General features: G+C 38.7%; 1 protein-coding gene across 1 annotated transcript; it reads left to right on the top strand.

Moving 5' to 3' along the window:
* The first annotated feature begins 129 nt into the window (after nt 1-129).
* On the top strand, nt 130-14,506 carry LOC113507951 (probable C-mannosyltransferase DPY19L1). Its single transcript, XM_026890893.1, has 10 exons — nt 130-438; nt 1,200-1,450; nt 2,056-2,264; nt 4,751-4,934; nt 5,869-6,803; nt 7,336-7,442; nt 8,307-8,469; nt 9,042-9,167; nt 10,473-10,634; nt 11,878-14,506. Exons 1-10 carry the CDS (start codon nt 348-350, stop codon nt 11,903-11,905), a joined length of 2,256 nt encoding a protein of 751 aa, XP_026746694.1. The 5' UTR covers nt 130-347; the 3' UTR covers nt 11,906-14,506.
* Nucleotides 14,507-14,768: the final 262 nt, after the last annotated feature.

The raw sequence follows: 14,768 nt of genomic DNA, 5'->3' as shown, positions 1-14,768 counted from the left end.
GACTAAATCTGTGAAATATGTCGTGAAGAAACCTGGATCCCAAAAATTCGAATAGATTGGAAATTGTTTATAATTAATTACTCATAGCTTTGCCTGTTTAAAAAACATATATAAATAAAAACATTAATAATGCACGATGTTGTTGTGAAAATAATTTTCAAGGCTCTGGTAACATTGAAACGGACTATATCTCTTGTCAAACGACCTTGTCTGCCACTGTCAATTGTCAAACTGTCAACTTGCCGTCATTCACTGTTTGTGGGTGATTTTATCAGTAGATTGTGTCAGTCGAAATAAAATTATATTTCTTGGTTTTTATAGCTATTCAATCAAGATATGTGTGAGAAATGGAGGAAAATAAAATAGAGACGAACACTGGAAATAAAAGAAAGTTTGCGACGCGCAAGTTCTTTAAATTCTGCTTCATTGTTGTCATTGGTAATGTAATGTAATGTTTTTTTAAATAGTTTTTGGATGAATACAATTTGTCTTCGCCAAGAGGCGAAAAAAGTGTTCAATTGCATATATTATAAGTTTGACATACATAAATATTCCTGGTTAAAATAAATTAACACTTTTAGATATAAGTTTCATTTCGAGCTATTTTTCTTTTTGAACTACAAAAAGTCTTTATCCCATTAATAAAACAAGTTGAAGTGACTATGTCTAATTGTAATACACGTAAAATTAAATGCTCACTGATAAACAGAAAGTCTTTGTAATTGAATTGCATTGTTTTGTTGTAACTTTTAATTTTATTTATGATTACGGCTGAGTAAATAGTGATTATGCCATAGCATGCAATGTTAAAGGGTCACAGGCAGTCAAATGGTTTAATAAACTATAAATAAATACTTTTTTTGCATGAACTTACATTTTACAAAAAAGGCTTATAATATTTTTCCCCTTATGCATATTGAATATCTTTATTTATTCATGATTTTCATGGCTTCTTACACAGTATTGTCCCACTTTTAATTGATAACACAGAATTAACGATTTTCGTAATATAAATCTAGCCTTATGCCTTACTAATTTAACTAATTTCAGCCCCTCATGAGTCTTCAATCATAAGCTGACACAGCAACAGAGTTACCACAAGCTCATCTGACTCATTTGTGACTTGTTGGCCTCCCCTTTTTCCTAAACCGACCTTTATGAGTCAGTTTACTAAAAAAACTTATTTTTGCCTTTTCCAGCATTTGGCCTGGGTTACGTTCACTACCGTTACGTATCTCACCTGTTTGAGAATGACCGCAACTTTTCATACCTCTCCGAAATGGAGAGAGAGATGTCTTTGCGGACGGAGATGGGTTTCTACTACTCTTACTACAAGACTATAGTTGAGGAGAGACCGTTTATAGCAGGGATATCGAAGCTTATGTATGACAGACTGGTTGAGTATCCCAAGGATGTGAACGCTTTTAATAGATTCAATATACATCCTGAGGTAAGTTGTTAAAATTCAAGTGTTTTTTAACTGTATTACTGCCCAGTGGTTGAGATGATCATGCTTAACACATAGTGTGTGACGTTTCCCGGGTTCGATCCTGATTGGAACAAACATGTTTTTGTGAGCTCCACCACAGTTCACAGTGTCATGGTGATTCCAGGTTCACAATATCAAGTCTTTTTTATATATTTAGGTGTTGAATCTAACCATAAAGAAGTAAACAGGTTGTATAAGTATTTGTCACCTCATTTCTAGGCTAATGATTATAGACATTGTCCAGCTAAGTCTATCAGCAAGGCTTTTTCCCAACTATTTTGGAGTGGCAACAGAATACCCTTAGTTTGTATGGTTGTCAGACTCTTGCTTCTGACTACGCGTAACAACTGTTAAAGATTTTACCCACAATGGAACCCTTCCGAAACGCGGACGAACTCGTCATGACATAGATGGTCACCCATCCACGGACTGACCGTGTCAAGCGTAACTTGACCTGTGTTATAACTTAGCTACGAGCAACTCATGAGCTCTGATGCATTATATCAAGGCATTATGCATATACATTATACCGAAACTTACTATTTTTTCTTTTTTTCACATTTCAGGTGATCATCGGTGCTCTGTACCGCTACTTCGAGCCGTACCTGAACACCACGACACACAGACAGTGCCACATGGTCGACCGCGGCGAGGGCCTGGCCCCGGTCGAGAGCTGCGTCGGCCTGGGCCAGCCCATCTTCTTCTATTTGGAGGCCGTCTGGTGGCTCGCTGGCCTCACGGTGGCCGCACTGTTCTTGCATGCTGCCGCTTTGAGGTTAGTCGACAATAAAGTGGCATGTTGGCCCATTGTTTACTTTCTTTTTGTTAATTACTAGCTGTTGCCCGCGACTTCGTCCGCGTGGGCTTCAGTTTGCAGCACGCGGTAGCATATCTAAAACTATAGTCAATTGGTTTGGATATTGATGTGACCGTCGGTAAAACAGTACCCAGGACCTTCATTACTGAATCGCTAGATGGCATTGAAACATTTTTTTAATTTCTCGTAACAACATTTTTTCCTTAATAAAAAATATCCTATATTACTTCTAATACTTCCAAGAATATGACGTGTACAAAGTATCATGATGATTGGTTGAGTAGTTTTTGTCTAAAAGCGTAACAAAATAATTACTTTCACATTTATATATTAGTAAGGAAGTAAGGATAAGGATTTATTCTTATACATGTTGGTAAGTAAACTAATAGACTAAGCCCCACAAAACCGTAGTAATTGTTTGTGGGGTGATGTGGATGTTAGAAGCCCTGACTGTCCGGACTTAGCTATACATATAGTAAAACTACTCTGTCTGACGTCAGTACATTGAAAATATTGATAAAATAATAATTGGGGGTTGTATAGAAGCAGTAATAGAACACGAGTATATCTGTTTGTCTGACCTCGCTAATCGATAATTTATTTTTAACTGACTTCAAAAAAAGGAGGAGGTTCTCAATTCGACTGTATTTTTTTTTTATGTTTGTTACCTCGTAACTTGCGATTGGGTGAACCGATTTTCATGATTCTTTTTTTAATTGAAAGCTTGTGCTTCCCGTGTGGTCCCATTATCACCATTTCAATATCTGATGATGGGATCTTGTAGACATCGGGGTAACTCTTTAATAAATAAAAGCAGATTAACCGCAATTGTTGCTATAGTATATCTAAGCATTGTTTACGCCATCACACAACATATTATCGCGCCTGTACTCACTACAAAGGTTATAAAAACTATTTCGAAAAAAAAAAATGTTCAACGGCACTTACAAAGTTTTACAAAAAACGCAATACTGAAACTAAAATAAACATAATTAGATGTTTGTTCTGATGAGATATTCGGTTATTCAAAATGGCCTCCATAATTAACATCACTCTCAAATGGTAACAGACTGGGTGGAGGCTTTCGAACAAATATCACTGGGAATTCTGGGCAGTTTCACGGGGGCAAAGAATTCATTACCCATACTAAAAATCACTAACTTTCCACTAAAAAGTGAAAAATAAAATTAATTTTGGAAAAAAATAAAAACCGACTTCAAAACTACACTAACAATATATACAATTGAACTAAAAAGTATAAAATAATATTTTAATTACAAGCCAAAGAACACTAAAGGAAAATCAACGAAATTATTGATACTTATGCATACTATTTACATTTTAAAATCAGTTATTTTTGGAGTCGGTGCCAGCCAAAACAATATATTAATGACACAAAAAGAAATTACATAAATAATTGAAAAACAACCGATAATTGAAAAGAAGACAATAAAATAATTTATCTATTAATAACACAAAAAAGAAACATAAACTAATACATACAAACATAAAACACAACCATCAGCGTCTGCCCGCATTCGGCACCGACTATCAATAAATGGTAATCTAGGACCAAATGTGAAAATACCCCAACCACAATACAATTCCACAATACCCAACCCCAAGTACTTACCATCCAACACCAAGTACTTACCATCCAACACCAAGCACTTACCATCCAACACCAAGCACTTACCATCCAACACCAAGTATTTACCATCCAACACCAAGTACTTACCATCCAACACCAAGTACTTACCATCCAACACCAAGCACTTACCATCCAACACCAAGCACTTACCATCCAACACCAAGCACTTACCATCCAACACCAAGTATTTACCATCCAACACCAAGTACTTCCCATCCAACACCGGGTACTTATCATCTAATACCAAGTACTTACCATCTAACACCAAGTACTTACCATCCAACACCAAGCACTTACCATCCAACACCAAGTATTTACCATCCAACACCAAGTACTTCCCATCCAACACCGGGTACTTACCATCTAACACCAAGTACTTACCATCTAACACCAAGTACTTACCATCCAACGCCAAGTCCTTACCATCAAACACCAAGTACTTACCGTCCAATTAAAACACCCCTCTTATATTGTCATTTTTCAGTCAGATTTATTTTGTACTAATAGCTGTTGCCCGCGACTCTGTCTGCGTGGACTTCAGTTTACAGAGTTCGGTGGTCCACATTTCCATGGATAAACATCCCCTTAGTGATCTTATAGCTTTTACAGATCTTTTCAATTTTTCCTCGGGAACTATTACAAAAACGGGATAAAAGGTAGCCTATGTTCTTTTCATGCCAAATTTCATCCAAATCCGTTCAGCCCTTTTTGCGTGATTGAGTAACAAGCATCCAAACATCCACACTTTCACATTTATAATATTAAGTAAGGATTATTGTATTGTGTTTGCCAGTGAGAGCACGTTAGGGGGTCTGGTTGCCGTGGCTCAGTACTTCGGCAACCACGCGGAGGTGACCCGCGTGCAGTGGGCGCCCAACGAGCGCGAGAACCTCGCGGCGCCGCTGCTGCTGCTGCAGGCCTGGCTCGTGTCGCGGCAGCTGCGCGACAGCCGCGCCAGGACCACCTTCCAGCTGCAGGTACACACGACACTAATACTTAAACATACCTACACTAATCTACATCTCCACTAATATTATAAAGAGGAAAGAGTTGTATGTATGTTTCTAATGAATAAGCTCAGAAACTACTAGACCCCTTTCGAAAATTCTTTCACAATTAGAATGCTTTATTATTCCAGGTTAACATAGATCATAAATTATTTTGAAAAAAAAAACGATCCTTGATTTGAAAAATTATGTCGGTGTAAGATAGTATGTTCATTGAGGAAGGCTATAATATATAATATACATATTATCTTCCATTACGCTATGATTAAAAGGAGCGGGGCAGTAATGAAATATCTTACAAATACGAGCCGAAATCAGATGGAGTCTAAAAAACACATCCTATTTAAAAAAATCCTTACTTATATCTTCTAACCACGCGGAAAAATTCGCGGGCCACAACAAGTACTTAATATTATATAGTAACACCAGCCTACATACGTCCCACTGCTGGGCACAGGCTTTTTTTGTATCTTGTGCATGGTTTTTATAATTACTATTCTAATGCAGTTGACACGACTGCAACAGAACTGAAAACCAAACGTGCAGTCCGATTGCAGTTCAATTGCAGTCGGCGTGCAATGTCAACTTGGACGATGGAAAAGTGCTACTTTGTAGTATTTTAATTAATGATTTTTTAATTTGGTTATGATGTTCTGGAGTACAGAATAAGATTCGGTGAAATCCGAGTCGGACTCGCGACACTCCTTACAATAAGGCAAGAAAAAAATACTTTGCATTAAATTTGCTTGCCAACTGTTGTCGACTTTTAACAAATGACTAAAATTAAAATGAGGTTTGATGAGATACAGTCTGGTGACAGACGGACGGACAGACAGTGTAGCCTTAGTTAAAGTATTCAACATTGATTTAAGTAGACCTTAAAATAGTTAAATCCTTGTTGCAGGTCTCGATCTTCATCCTGAACTGCCTCTGCCTTCTGTTCTGGCAGTTCTCTCAGTTCATATTCCTCACTCAGACCGCCATCTTCTTCGTAATGGAACAGATCCGCGTCATCGACATCAAAGCCCTCTGCATCTTCCTACACTCACACTTCTGCGGCCTACACATGGCCGTCCTACTCCTACAAGGCAACGACATGCTAAAATCGTCCTTATACGCGTCCTTCTTCCTAGTAGTCTCCATATACTGTCTATTTTTCAGTTCTTTACGCATTAAGGTACAAAATCGAGTGGATTTGTTCGTCGAAGCTTGGTTAGTTGTTTTAAGAATAGCCATCGTGATTGTCGCTTCAGTTTATATTAAGAAGTTGATTAGTAATTTTTTGGAGGTCGAAGAGGATTCCCACGTTTGGGACATTCTATACTCGAAATTCACGAATTATAAATCATTCCATACGATGATCTACACGTGTTCAGACGTCTTTGACTTCTTACCGTGGAGTACAGTTAAAAACTTGTTCAAATCATTTCTCATTCCATTCGTTTTATTAAGCGTTGTAAATGTTTGCCACCGCTGGGCCTCAGACGCGGCCGAAGAATGTAAGAAAGAGATCAGAGACCAGACTTCGGTAGAAAAGGACGGAAATACAACTGACGAGTCCGACTCTGGTATTGAAAATTCTGATACGAAGCTACGTAAAAGAATAACTGATTTGGACGTTATTGACAAGGGTGTGAAGTCTAAATTGGAGGGTGAGGGTGAGCAGGACTTGCTGCTGATGTATCTGCGTCACTTGCGGGCCGAGCCGGCGATATTCTACAACATCTCACAGATGGCGGTGTTCGGTGTCATGGCGGCGCTCGTCATGCGACTCAAGATACTGTTCGTGACGCAACTGTGCGTCGTCTCGTCACTCATGATGAACACGTCTTACTATGTGTGAGTATTTATTTTCTCCCATTATACAGTCCACCCTCGAAGCTAGAAAGTCTGACAACTAGTCTGACTAAGGAGGATTCGCAGTCGCTCCTTGTGAAGTTCTTGTACTAAGCTGCATCTGTTTAGAATGTAAGCCTATCCCAACATAGTTGACATTCAAATGCACACTGCTGTTTTTATCTGTTCTATGGCATCATGATTGGTCTAGCTTCCACTCTAACAGGATTCAGCTAAGTACCAGTGTTTTACAAGGAGCTATTGCCTATCTGACCTCCTCAACCCAGTTACCTGGGCGACACGATACCCCTTGGTTAGACTAGTTGTCAGACTTTTCAAGCTTCTGACTACCTGTAACGACTGTCAAAGATGTAGGAATAACAGCCGGGACCCAACAATGTAACGTGTCTTCCGAGACCAACCGCGTCAAGCGTAGCTTAACCTGTGATCGATTCACTTATGCGGTTATAGCTTAGCCACGAGTTCCAAGGAGATACCATAATAATAAATCTATTTAATGTTTGTGTGTTGCCAGCATACCAAAGCAGTATCTCCGCTACCTGCCGTTCTTGTGGGTGGCATGTATGTCGCCTCTAGTGCAGCATCTCTTCCACAGCGTGTCGTACGAGATGTCACACATCGGTGAGCGAACACACGGTTATTTTAGACGAATTTTAACTTATTCTGAATCAGTATTAAGATGTAAGCAAAAAAAGCAAATACTTTAAAAAAAAATAAACATACTCAACAGCACAAATCTATTTCTTCCTTTAAAAAAACGACTCCCGCAGTAAGGAATTAATCCTTGTGTCGCGGGGGGTTTACAAACAAACAACTCACATGCACAAAGACACCCAGACAATCTGTTCATTCAGCTTGCGGTAGACGGATACTAGGCACTCTGTTACGCAATACGTCATACATTCTAAGTATTATACTTGTAAGTTTTACCGACGGTAGTTAGTTAGGTAAATGTTTATAAGTTTAGGGGTTGATTGTGTGTGTAGCCATCCAAATATTATAATTGCGATAGAATCTCTGTCTGTCAATCTCGCTTTCACTTGAAAACTATTTAACCGATTGTAATGAAAGAGGAGGTTCTTTGTAGGCTACGAATATACATAATTATAATTAACTAGCTTCCCGCCCGTGGCTTCGCCCGCGTCGAGGTCGGTTATATCGCGTTTCCGTAAAAAGTCCGGGATAGAAACTATCCTATGTTCTTTCTCAAGGTCAACCCACTCTGTACCAAATTTCATTAAAATCAGTTCAGTGGTTTAGACTTGAAAGCGTAACAGACAGACAGACAGAGTTACTTTCGCATTTATAATATTAGTAGGGATAAGACATGTGCTCAGCGGTTTTAGAGTATTTTGAGTTTATGTCAGTTACATAACTATGTAACGTTTTAAAAGTGCCTAAGAAACGGCCTATTTGAAATAAAACTTTTGATTTTGACTTAAAAAAAGGTTATAAAAGTGGAATTGATGAATGTCGTTTATGCAGGTGAGTTTAGCGACGTCCAGCAGGAGCAGCTGCTGCAGTGGATCGCGTCGCAGACGGCGGCGGGCGCGGCCTTCGCGGGCTCCATGCCGCTGCTGGCCTCCGTCATGCTCAGCACGCGCCGGCCCATCGTCGCGCACCCGCACTACGAGCACAGGGAGGCCAGGTACTGCCCTCTATACTTACCGGCACGGATCTTGAGCGCTGAACTTCACCTGCAAAAGTGATTTCATGGGGCCCCTTTTGCGGTATGTGAGTAGAGTAAGTGAGGCGCGGGGCGGATAAAAGTGTAGTGATTGTCGTAGCCGACATGAGTGATTCGTCGAAATTCGTTCTTTGGTGCAGGTGCATGCACCTCAACTCGGCTCAAGATTGGCGTTTTACTTTGTCATGAGTGTTCGATGCGCAAAGCGATCCCCACTCTTCCGCCGAGCGCTCAAGATCCGTGCCGGTAACTATATCACACTATAAAAACGTAAACAAGCGGACCGTCACTGAGTTACATTGCGATCGCGAGGGATGGCTTAAAATAGCTAAGGAAGTACCTATAATTATATTTACAAAATTCTGGATAACATTGTTCGTTGTGCTTATTTTGAATTTATATGAAGATCTAGATAATTTTTAATATTCTTCTAGCATGTCCTTCAAGAATTAGGTAGAATCTTTCCACCAATAAATAACTCAATATTTTTCATCCTTGAAAAGCTACAATAACATCGCGTGTTATGTTCACAGAGAGCGCGCGTACGCTGTTCACAAGATGTATGGAAGGTTTTCGCCGCACGAGCTGTACCAGGAACTCAGCAAGCTGCGGGCCACGTACCTAGTCGTCGAGACCCGGTACTGCTACGGCAGGAGTAGGTGTGTAAATGTCCTGAGGCCAATGTAGGTTTGTCACTCGATCAGCTGACAGGCCAAGAAAGAGACGGGCTTGTCATCCTACGGCGTTCTTATGAGGGGTGACGTATGGCCTCTTTATGTCCATTCTTAATGAGAAAAGGAGTCTAAACGACTAGGGCCAGCCAAAGTCGTGCAGAAGTATTAAGAACCGTGCAAAACCGCAACTCTTTTTTGTTACGTCTAGGGAGGGGGCGTACAAAAAAACGTTACGATGCGTTACATAGGGGAGACGGGGTCTTATCTGTCACACTTCAGGCCGGTGAAAGCCCGCGGTCGGTGTATCAAGGATTGCAACGCAAAGCCATACACCGACTCAAAAACTCACTCTTAGTAAGAGTCAGTAACCATTTCCTCCCCCCGAGGGAGGAGCGAGTCCATGAGGATTCCGCCGCCTAAACAAAAAAAACGGTAGGGTGTGCCTAAAATCTTCTAAAGTTGCGTTACGTACTACTTGAACGCTGAGACTGTGAAAAGGTAAAATTGAACATGATGATACTCAATACTCAATCATTGATTGCATTCCATATGTTACAGAGATGGTAGAAAATAAATAACAGTTAAAGTTCAATATGGACCATGTTGGGCACGCAAAAATTTAGGAGAGAGGAAGTGGGCAGAATAGCAATTTAGTCAAATTAATATTGTCATAAATTATAATTAACCGTCTTTCATTATGTATTTTGTACTGTATAGGAATAGGTGATTTTATTGTAATCTATACTGTATACTAATATATAAAGCTGAAGAGTTTGTTTGTTTGTTTGTTTGAAAGCGCTAATCTCAGGAAATACTGGTTCAAATTAAAAAAATATTTTTGTGTTGAATAGACCATTCATCGAGGAAGGTTATAGGCTATATACCATCACGCTGCAACTAATAGGAGCGAAGATACTATGGAATATGTGGAAAAAACGGGGAAAATTATTCATCTTCAAGGGCTTCCGTTCAAAAAATCCTAACTTATATCTTCTAACCACGCGAACGAAGTCGCGGGCAACAGCTAGTATTGTCATAAATTATAATTAACTGTCTTTCATTATGTATATTATTATGTTTGGGTATTTTGTATTAATATAACATAATAAATCTTTATTGCACTAATTGCGGTAACATTATATGGTCTTAACATAAGTTTACAGCTCTGCACAATTTACCTACATAGGCATGCAATAGGACACATAGCTTACATAAAATGTTACGTATTGCATAGGAATAGGTGGTTCTATTGTAGTTTTAACTAGATAGGATATGGTTTGTCGTGTCCAGTTCTGGGTGTTCGTGGCTGGACATCTGGGACGCGGAGTGGCCGGCGCGGCGCGGGCAGGCGGTCGCGTGTCGCGCGCTGCTGTCGCGCCCCGTCGACCACTTCTACCCCGTCTTCAGGAACGACCACTACGCCGTCTTCAACGTGCACGACTACAGCGTACGGTGAGTCTATACAAATAAATGCTGACAACATCACATACATTGTTCTGAACCCAAAGTAAGTTGCTAAAGCACTTGTGTTATGGAATTCAGATGCAACGAAGGTACCACAAACACCCAGACCTGAGGCAATGTAGAAATGTGAATCTTTACATTGACCCAACAGGGAACGAACCCGGGATCTCAGAGCTAGCGACACCTATTATTCATAAATAGTTATTTACAAATAACTATTTATTAAACGGCTTATCTTATCTTTGTTGACCTCTGTGGTCGAGAGGCGTACGCACCGGTTTCAAAATGTCGCTAATTCTGAGGTCCCGGTTTCGATCCCCGGTCTGGTCAATGTAAAAATTTACATTTCTACATTGTCTCGGGTCTGGGTATTTGTGGTACATTCGTTGTATCTGAATTCCATAACACAAGTGCTTTAGCAACTTACTTTGGGTTCAGAACAATGTATGTGATGCTGTCCGCATTTATTATGAAACGACTTATACTATTTTCTTGAAGGTGCTCGTGGCTAAGCTATAAACGCATAAGTGAATCGATCACAGGTTAAGCTACGCTTGACGCGGTTGGACCGTAGATGGGTGACCATCTTTGTCATAACGAGTTCCTCCGTGTTTCGGAAGGCACGTTAAATTGTGGGGTCTCGGCTGTTATTCCTACATCTTTGACAGTCAGGTAGTCAGAAGCTTGAAAGTCTGACAACCAGTCTAACTAACTGTTGGACGTTGGGTATCGTGTTGCCCAAGTAAATGGGTTGGGGAGGTCAGACAGGCAGTCGCTCCTTGTAAAACCCTGGTACTTACCTGAATCCGGTTTGGCTGGAAGCCGACCCCAACATAGTTGGGAAAAGGCTTGGCCGATGATGATGACTCTTTTCAACTTAGTATATATAAATGCATTCGACTGCACGGATAGCCGGTGAGTGGCGTGTCGTGGGTTCGATCCCCGCGCAGTACAAGCAATTGTGTGATCCACGAATGCTTGTTATGAGTCTGGGTGTCTTTGTGCATGTGATTTGTATATTTCCGAACACCCCACGACACAAGGATTAAACGCTTTTCTGCAGGAGTTGTTTAAAAAAATAATTAAGACGTTTAGAATATAGAATGCTGGGCAAAAAAAAACATACAGCAAATTCAAGCGCCGTCTTCAAGCGATTTCCGAAATACAACCTTCTTTTAAATCCTTCTTATTTACATTAAATTAATTATTCTTATATTCCTCTTTCTTACAGATACATGCCCCGTAGTTTCGACACTTGACATCAGGCGAACACACACACAGATAAAGACTGACGTTATTATTAGATAATCAGGTGAATGTATTGTTCGTTAAGAATATTAAGAATATTAAGAATATTTATTACTTATTTAACGACCGTACAACTTTTTAATCATTTTGACAGGCAAATGACGTCTGTCAACAAATTAAACTTGTAATCTTGACAGTTCGGTGACGGCTAATATAATTGCGCAATTATAAATAATGTGCATTATTGTTGTCCGTATCGTGCTAATATATACTGGACTGGACTGGCCTGTTGGTCTAGTGGTAAGTGAGCCTGGCTCTATTCTGGACGTTGAAGTGGTTTCTTAGGTTTACGCGAATGTTAGACATTGAAATGAAACTACTTTTACGGATTTTATCGCGGTTTCATTTTAGATTTTAGTTCCCGACGTTTTGACACCTTTGCAGGTATCATGGTCAGGAGCAGACTAGACTAGAATAGACTAAAATCTAAATTTTAAGTTAAAGTCTAAAATTAAGTTTCATTTTCAAGGTTGGATTTCCAACTCAAGACAAATGTTCAATCCTTTGGTTTGTATTCAAAGTATATTTAATTATTTTTATCTGTTGTCTAGTACAATAGTAAAATCTTTGCTTAGTTTGAAACTAGATGGCGTTGTTTGAAAGTCGTGCAAAATATTATGTTTAAGATTGAGCAAGAAAGCAGTTTTTTTTGCTGTATTGTAATGACTGAGTACTATGCGTCTTGGGTTGTTGCGAATTATTATGCGAAGTCGATAATATTCGTGATTGAATGCATGTAATGGTAAGGAAAATATTAAATCTCGGTCAGGACTCAAAATTGCGACTCCTTGTTCAACGCACCGGTCGCTTTGCCAAAATTTTGTGTAGATAGCTGCCGGTCAAAGTCACAACTTCTGGTATAACAGTCAGAGCAACTAATTCCTAGATTTAATTTATGTATTATATTAAATTATAATTGTATTGAAAGGTTCGCAATTATTGTTTGTTCTGAGTCAGTGTGTTATTAATCTATAACATCTATGTATATGTATAAAAATATATGTAAAGTATTTGTCAGTTGCCTAGCGCTCATACTACAAGTTTGTTTAGTTTAAGACTAGATGGCGTTGTCTGAAAGTTGTGAAATATTAATAATTAATAGATTTAAAATATCTAAGAGCCCACGTTTTCAAAAGACACCAAAAAGTAACTCTAGATTGAGTTTAAAATTTCCAACCTGAACGACAAAACAACAAGAAAAGTGTATAAAAACGTGGGAAAATGTTATATTCGTGACCGGGGTCTGTTGAATATTTTTTGTGCCTATTTCATATGTATGCTTGTAAATAAGTGATAGGAATCGATTTAAGATAATGTTCCTATTGAGTGTTATGTAAATGTAGTGTTGTGTGTGCAATAGCCAACTTGTACTACGTATAGATACAAAATTAAAAGTCCGTCACATAGATTAGTTAAAAAATATATGACACTTATTTTTTCCCTTATCTAAATAATAAGTTAACTGAGCGTAGGGCTTGTGACGTAACGACTAACAATCGCGTCACGTCACGAGTAAGTTCGATTCACAACAATATGATGTAATTATGTTTTTATAAAATAAACATTATTATTTATGAAACTATATGACAGACATAAAAATATCATCATCCCTGTTCGTTAGCGCTGGACAAAAACTCTTGTGTTTACAAAAATATATCACTTAAGTTTATCTTTCTTGGTTGAAAACAAGTTTTTCAATACATTATTAAGACAAGTTAGGCTCTACAAAAGTTTATTTTTTTAATTAATATTTAGTAAATACTGTTCATCGGGATGAGAGTTTCAAGAGGTGAATAGATGATAGTATTTTAAGGGGTTGCGTTTGCTTACATAAAAGTGCTTATGAATAGCTCGAGAAATTTCATAAAATCTTTATATTTTGTCTTCTTAAACGAATCTTAATAAAAACTGTTTCTATCCACCGCAAAAATGCCTCTATTCATAACGTGATTGTAAAGAAACATCTTGGTGTCATTTATTTAATTTTGTCTGTCTTTTGACTTAAGTACAGGTCGAGTTTTAAACGCATGTGACTATAGTACTGTAAGGCTCTACTCCAACTCCAATCCAACCGCAAATTGCAGTCGAATGCGGTCCGTCTGTCTAGAGACTAAATTTTACATGTAATAGACTCAACAGCTCGTTAAAGAAAGGATAGTTTTTTCTCATTTTGTAACAGTTACAATAGTTACAAAATGTTATGAAGTCAGGAAACGTCTTAAGCTCAGTCACAGCTATTATCGTGAGAGTGCATTCGTCGAGTATAATAGTGTCTGCCTGTCGCTCGTAGTTTTAAACCATTTCGACAGTTGTCACACAAACCTGTCTTGTATTGACGAATGAATATTCTCTATTTAAATGATTGTTAATCCGCAACTATCTTTCTTTAGCTTAAACTTGGGCCTACTAAAATTTAATTCGTTTTTTATTCTGGCAATACTTTGAATTTGAACTGCCAATAAGTCTGTAAATAAAAGTATTAACCATTGTGATTACTTACTGTATGTATATAGAAATGTCGAGTTTATTTTAAATAAATCTATTCTGTTATATTTATATTGTTTTATTACCTGACTCCACCTCCTTTTTATGACGGGTGGGCGAAACTGGGTGCTGTCCAATGTAACCTGACCTTCAAAAAGTGCTACTTAGTAGCCTAATTTGAATAAATGAATTTTATTGATTCCGTACAAAAGAGGGCATAAACAGACTCTGTTACTGAACTGTCTGTCTGTATGTGCAACTCATGACCGTTACCTGGTAGTATACCGTGAACCGTGACATAACACGTCGTAAATATCTGTGCACCTCGCT

The sequence above is a fragment of the Trichoplusia ni genome, unplaced genomic scaffold, assembly GCF_003590095.1.
Source record: "Trichoplusia ni isolate ovarian cell line Hi5 unplaced genomic scaffold, tn1 tig00003514, whole genome shotgun sequence".
Classification (NCBI taxonomy): domain Eukaryota; kingdom Metazoa; phylum Arthropoda; class Insecta; order Lepidoptera; family Noctuidae; genus Trichoplusia; species Trichoplusia ni.
The sequence above is the reverse complement of the archived record's forward strand: the minus strand, read 5'-3'. Positions and strand labels throughout refer to the sequence as shown.

What these genes read in the sequence shown, in the direction of transcription:
- LOC113507951 (XM_026890893.1), top strand. Translation starts at nt 348, where the DNA reads ATGGAGGAAAATAAAATAGAGACGAACACTGGAAATAAAAGAAAGTTT. An exon ending in CTGCTTCATTGTTGTCATTG is followed by an intron (nt 439 to 1,199) that starts GTAATGTAATGT and finishes TGCCTTTTCCAG; the next exon opens with CATTTGGCCTGGGTTACGTT. An exon ending in TACGAGCACAGGGAGGCCAG is followed by an intron (nt 8,470 to 9,041) that starts GTACTGCCCTCT and finishes TTATGTTCACAG; the next exon opens with AGAGCGCGCGTACGCTGTTC.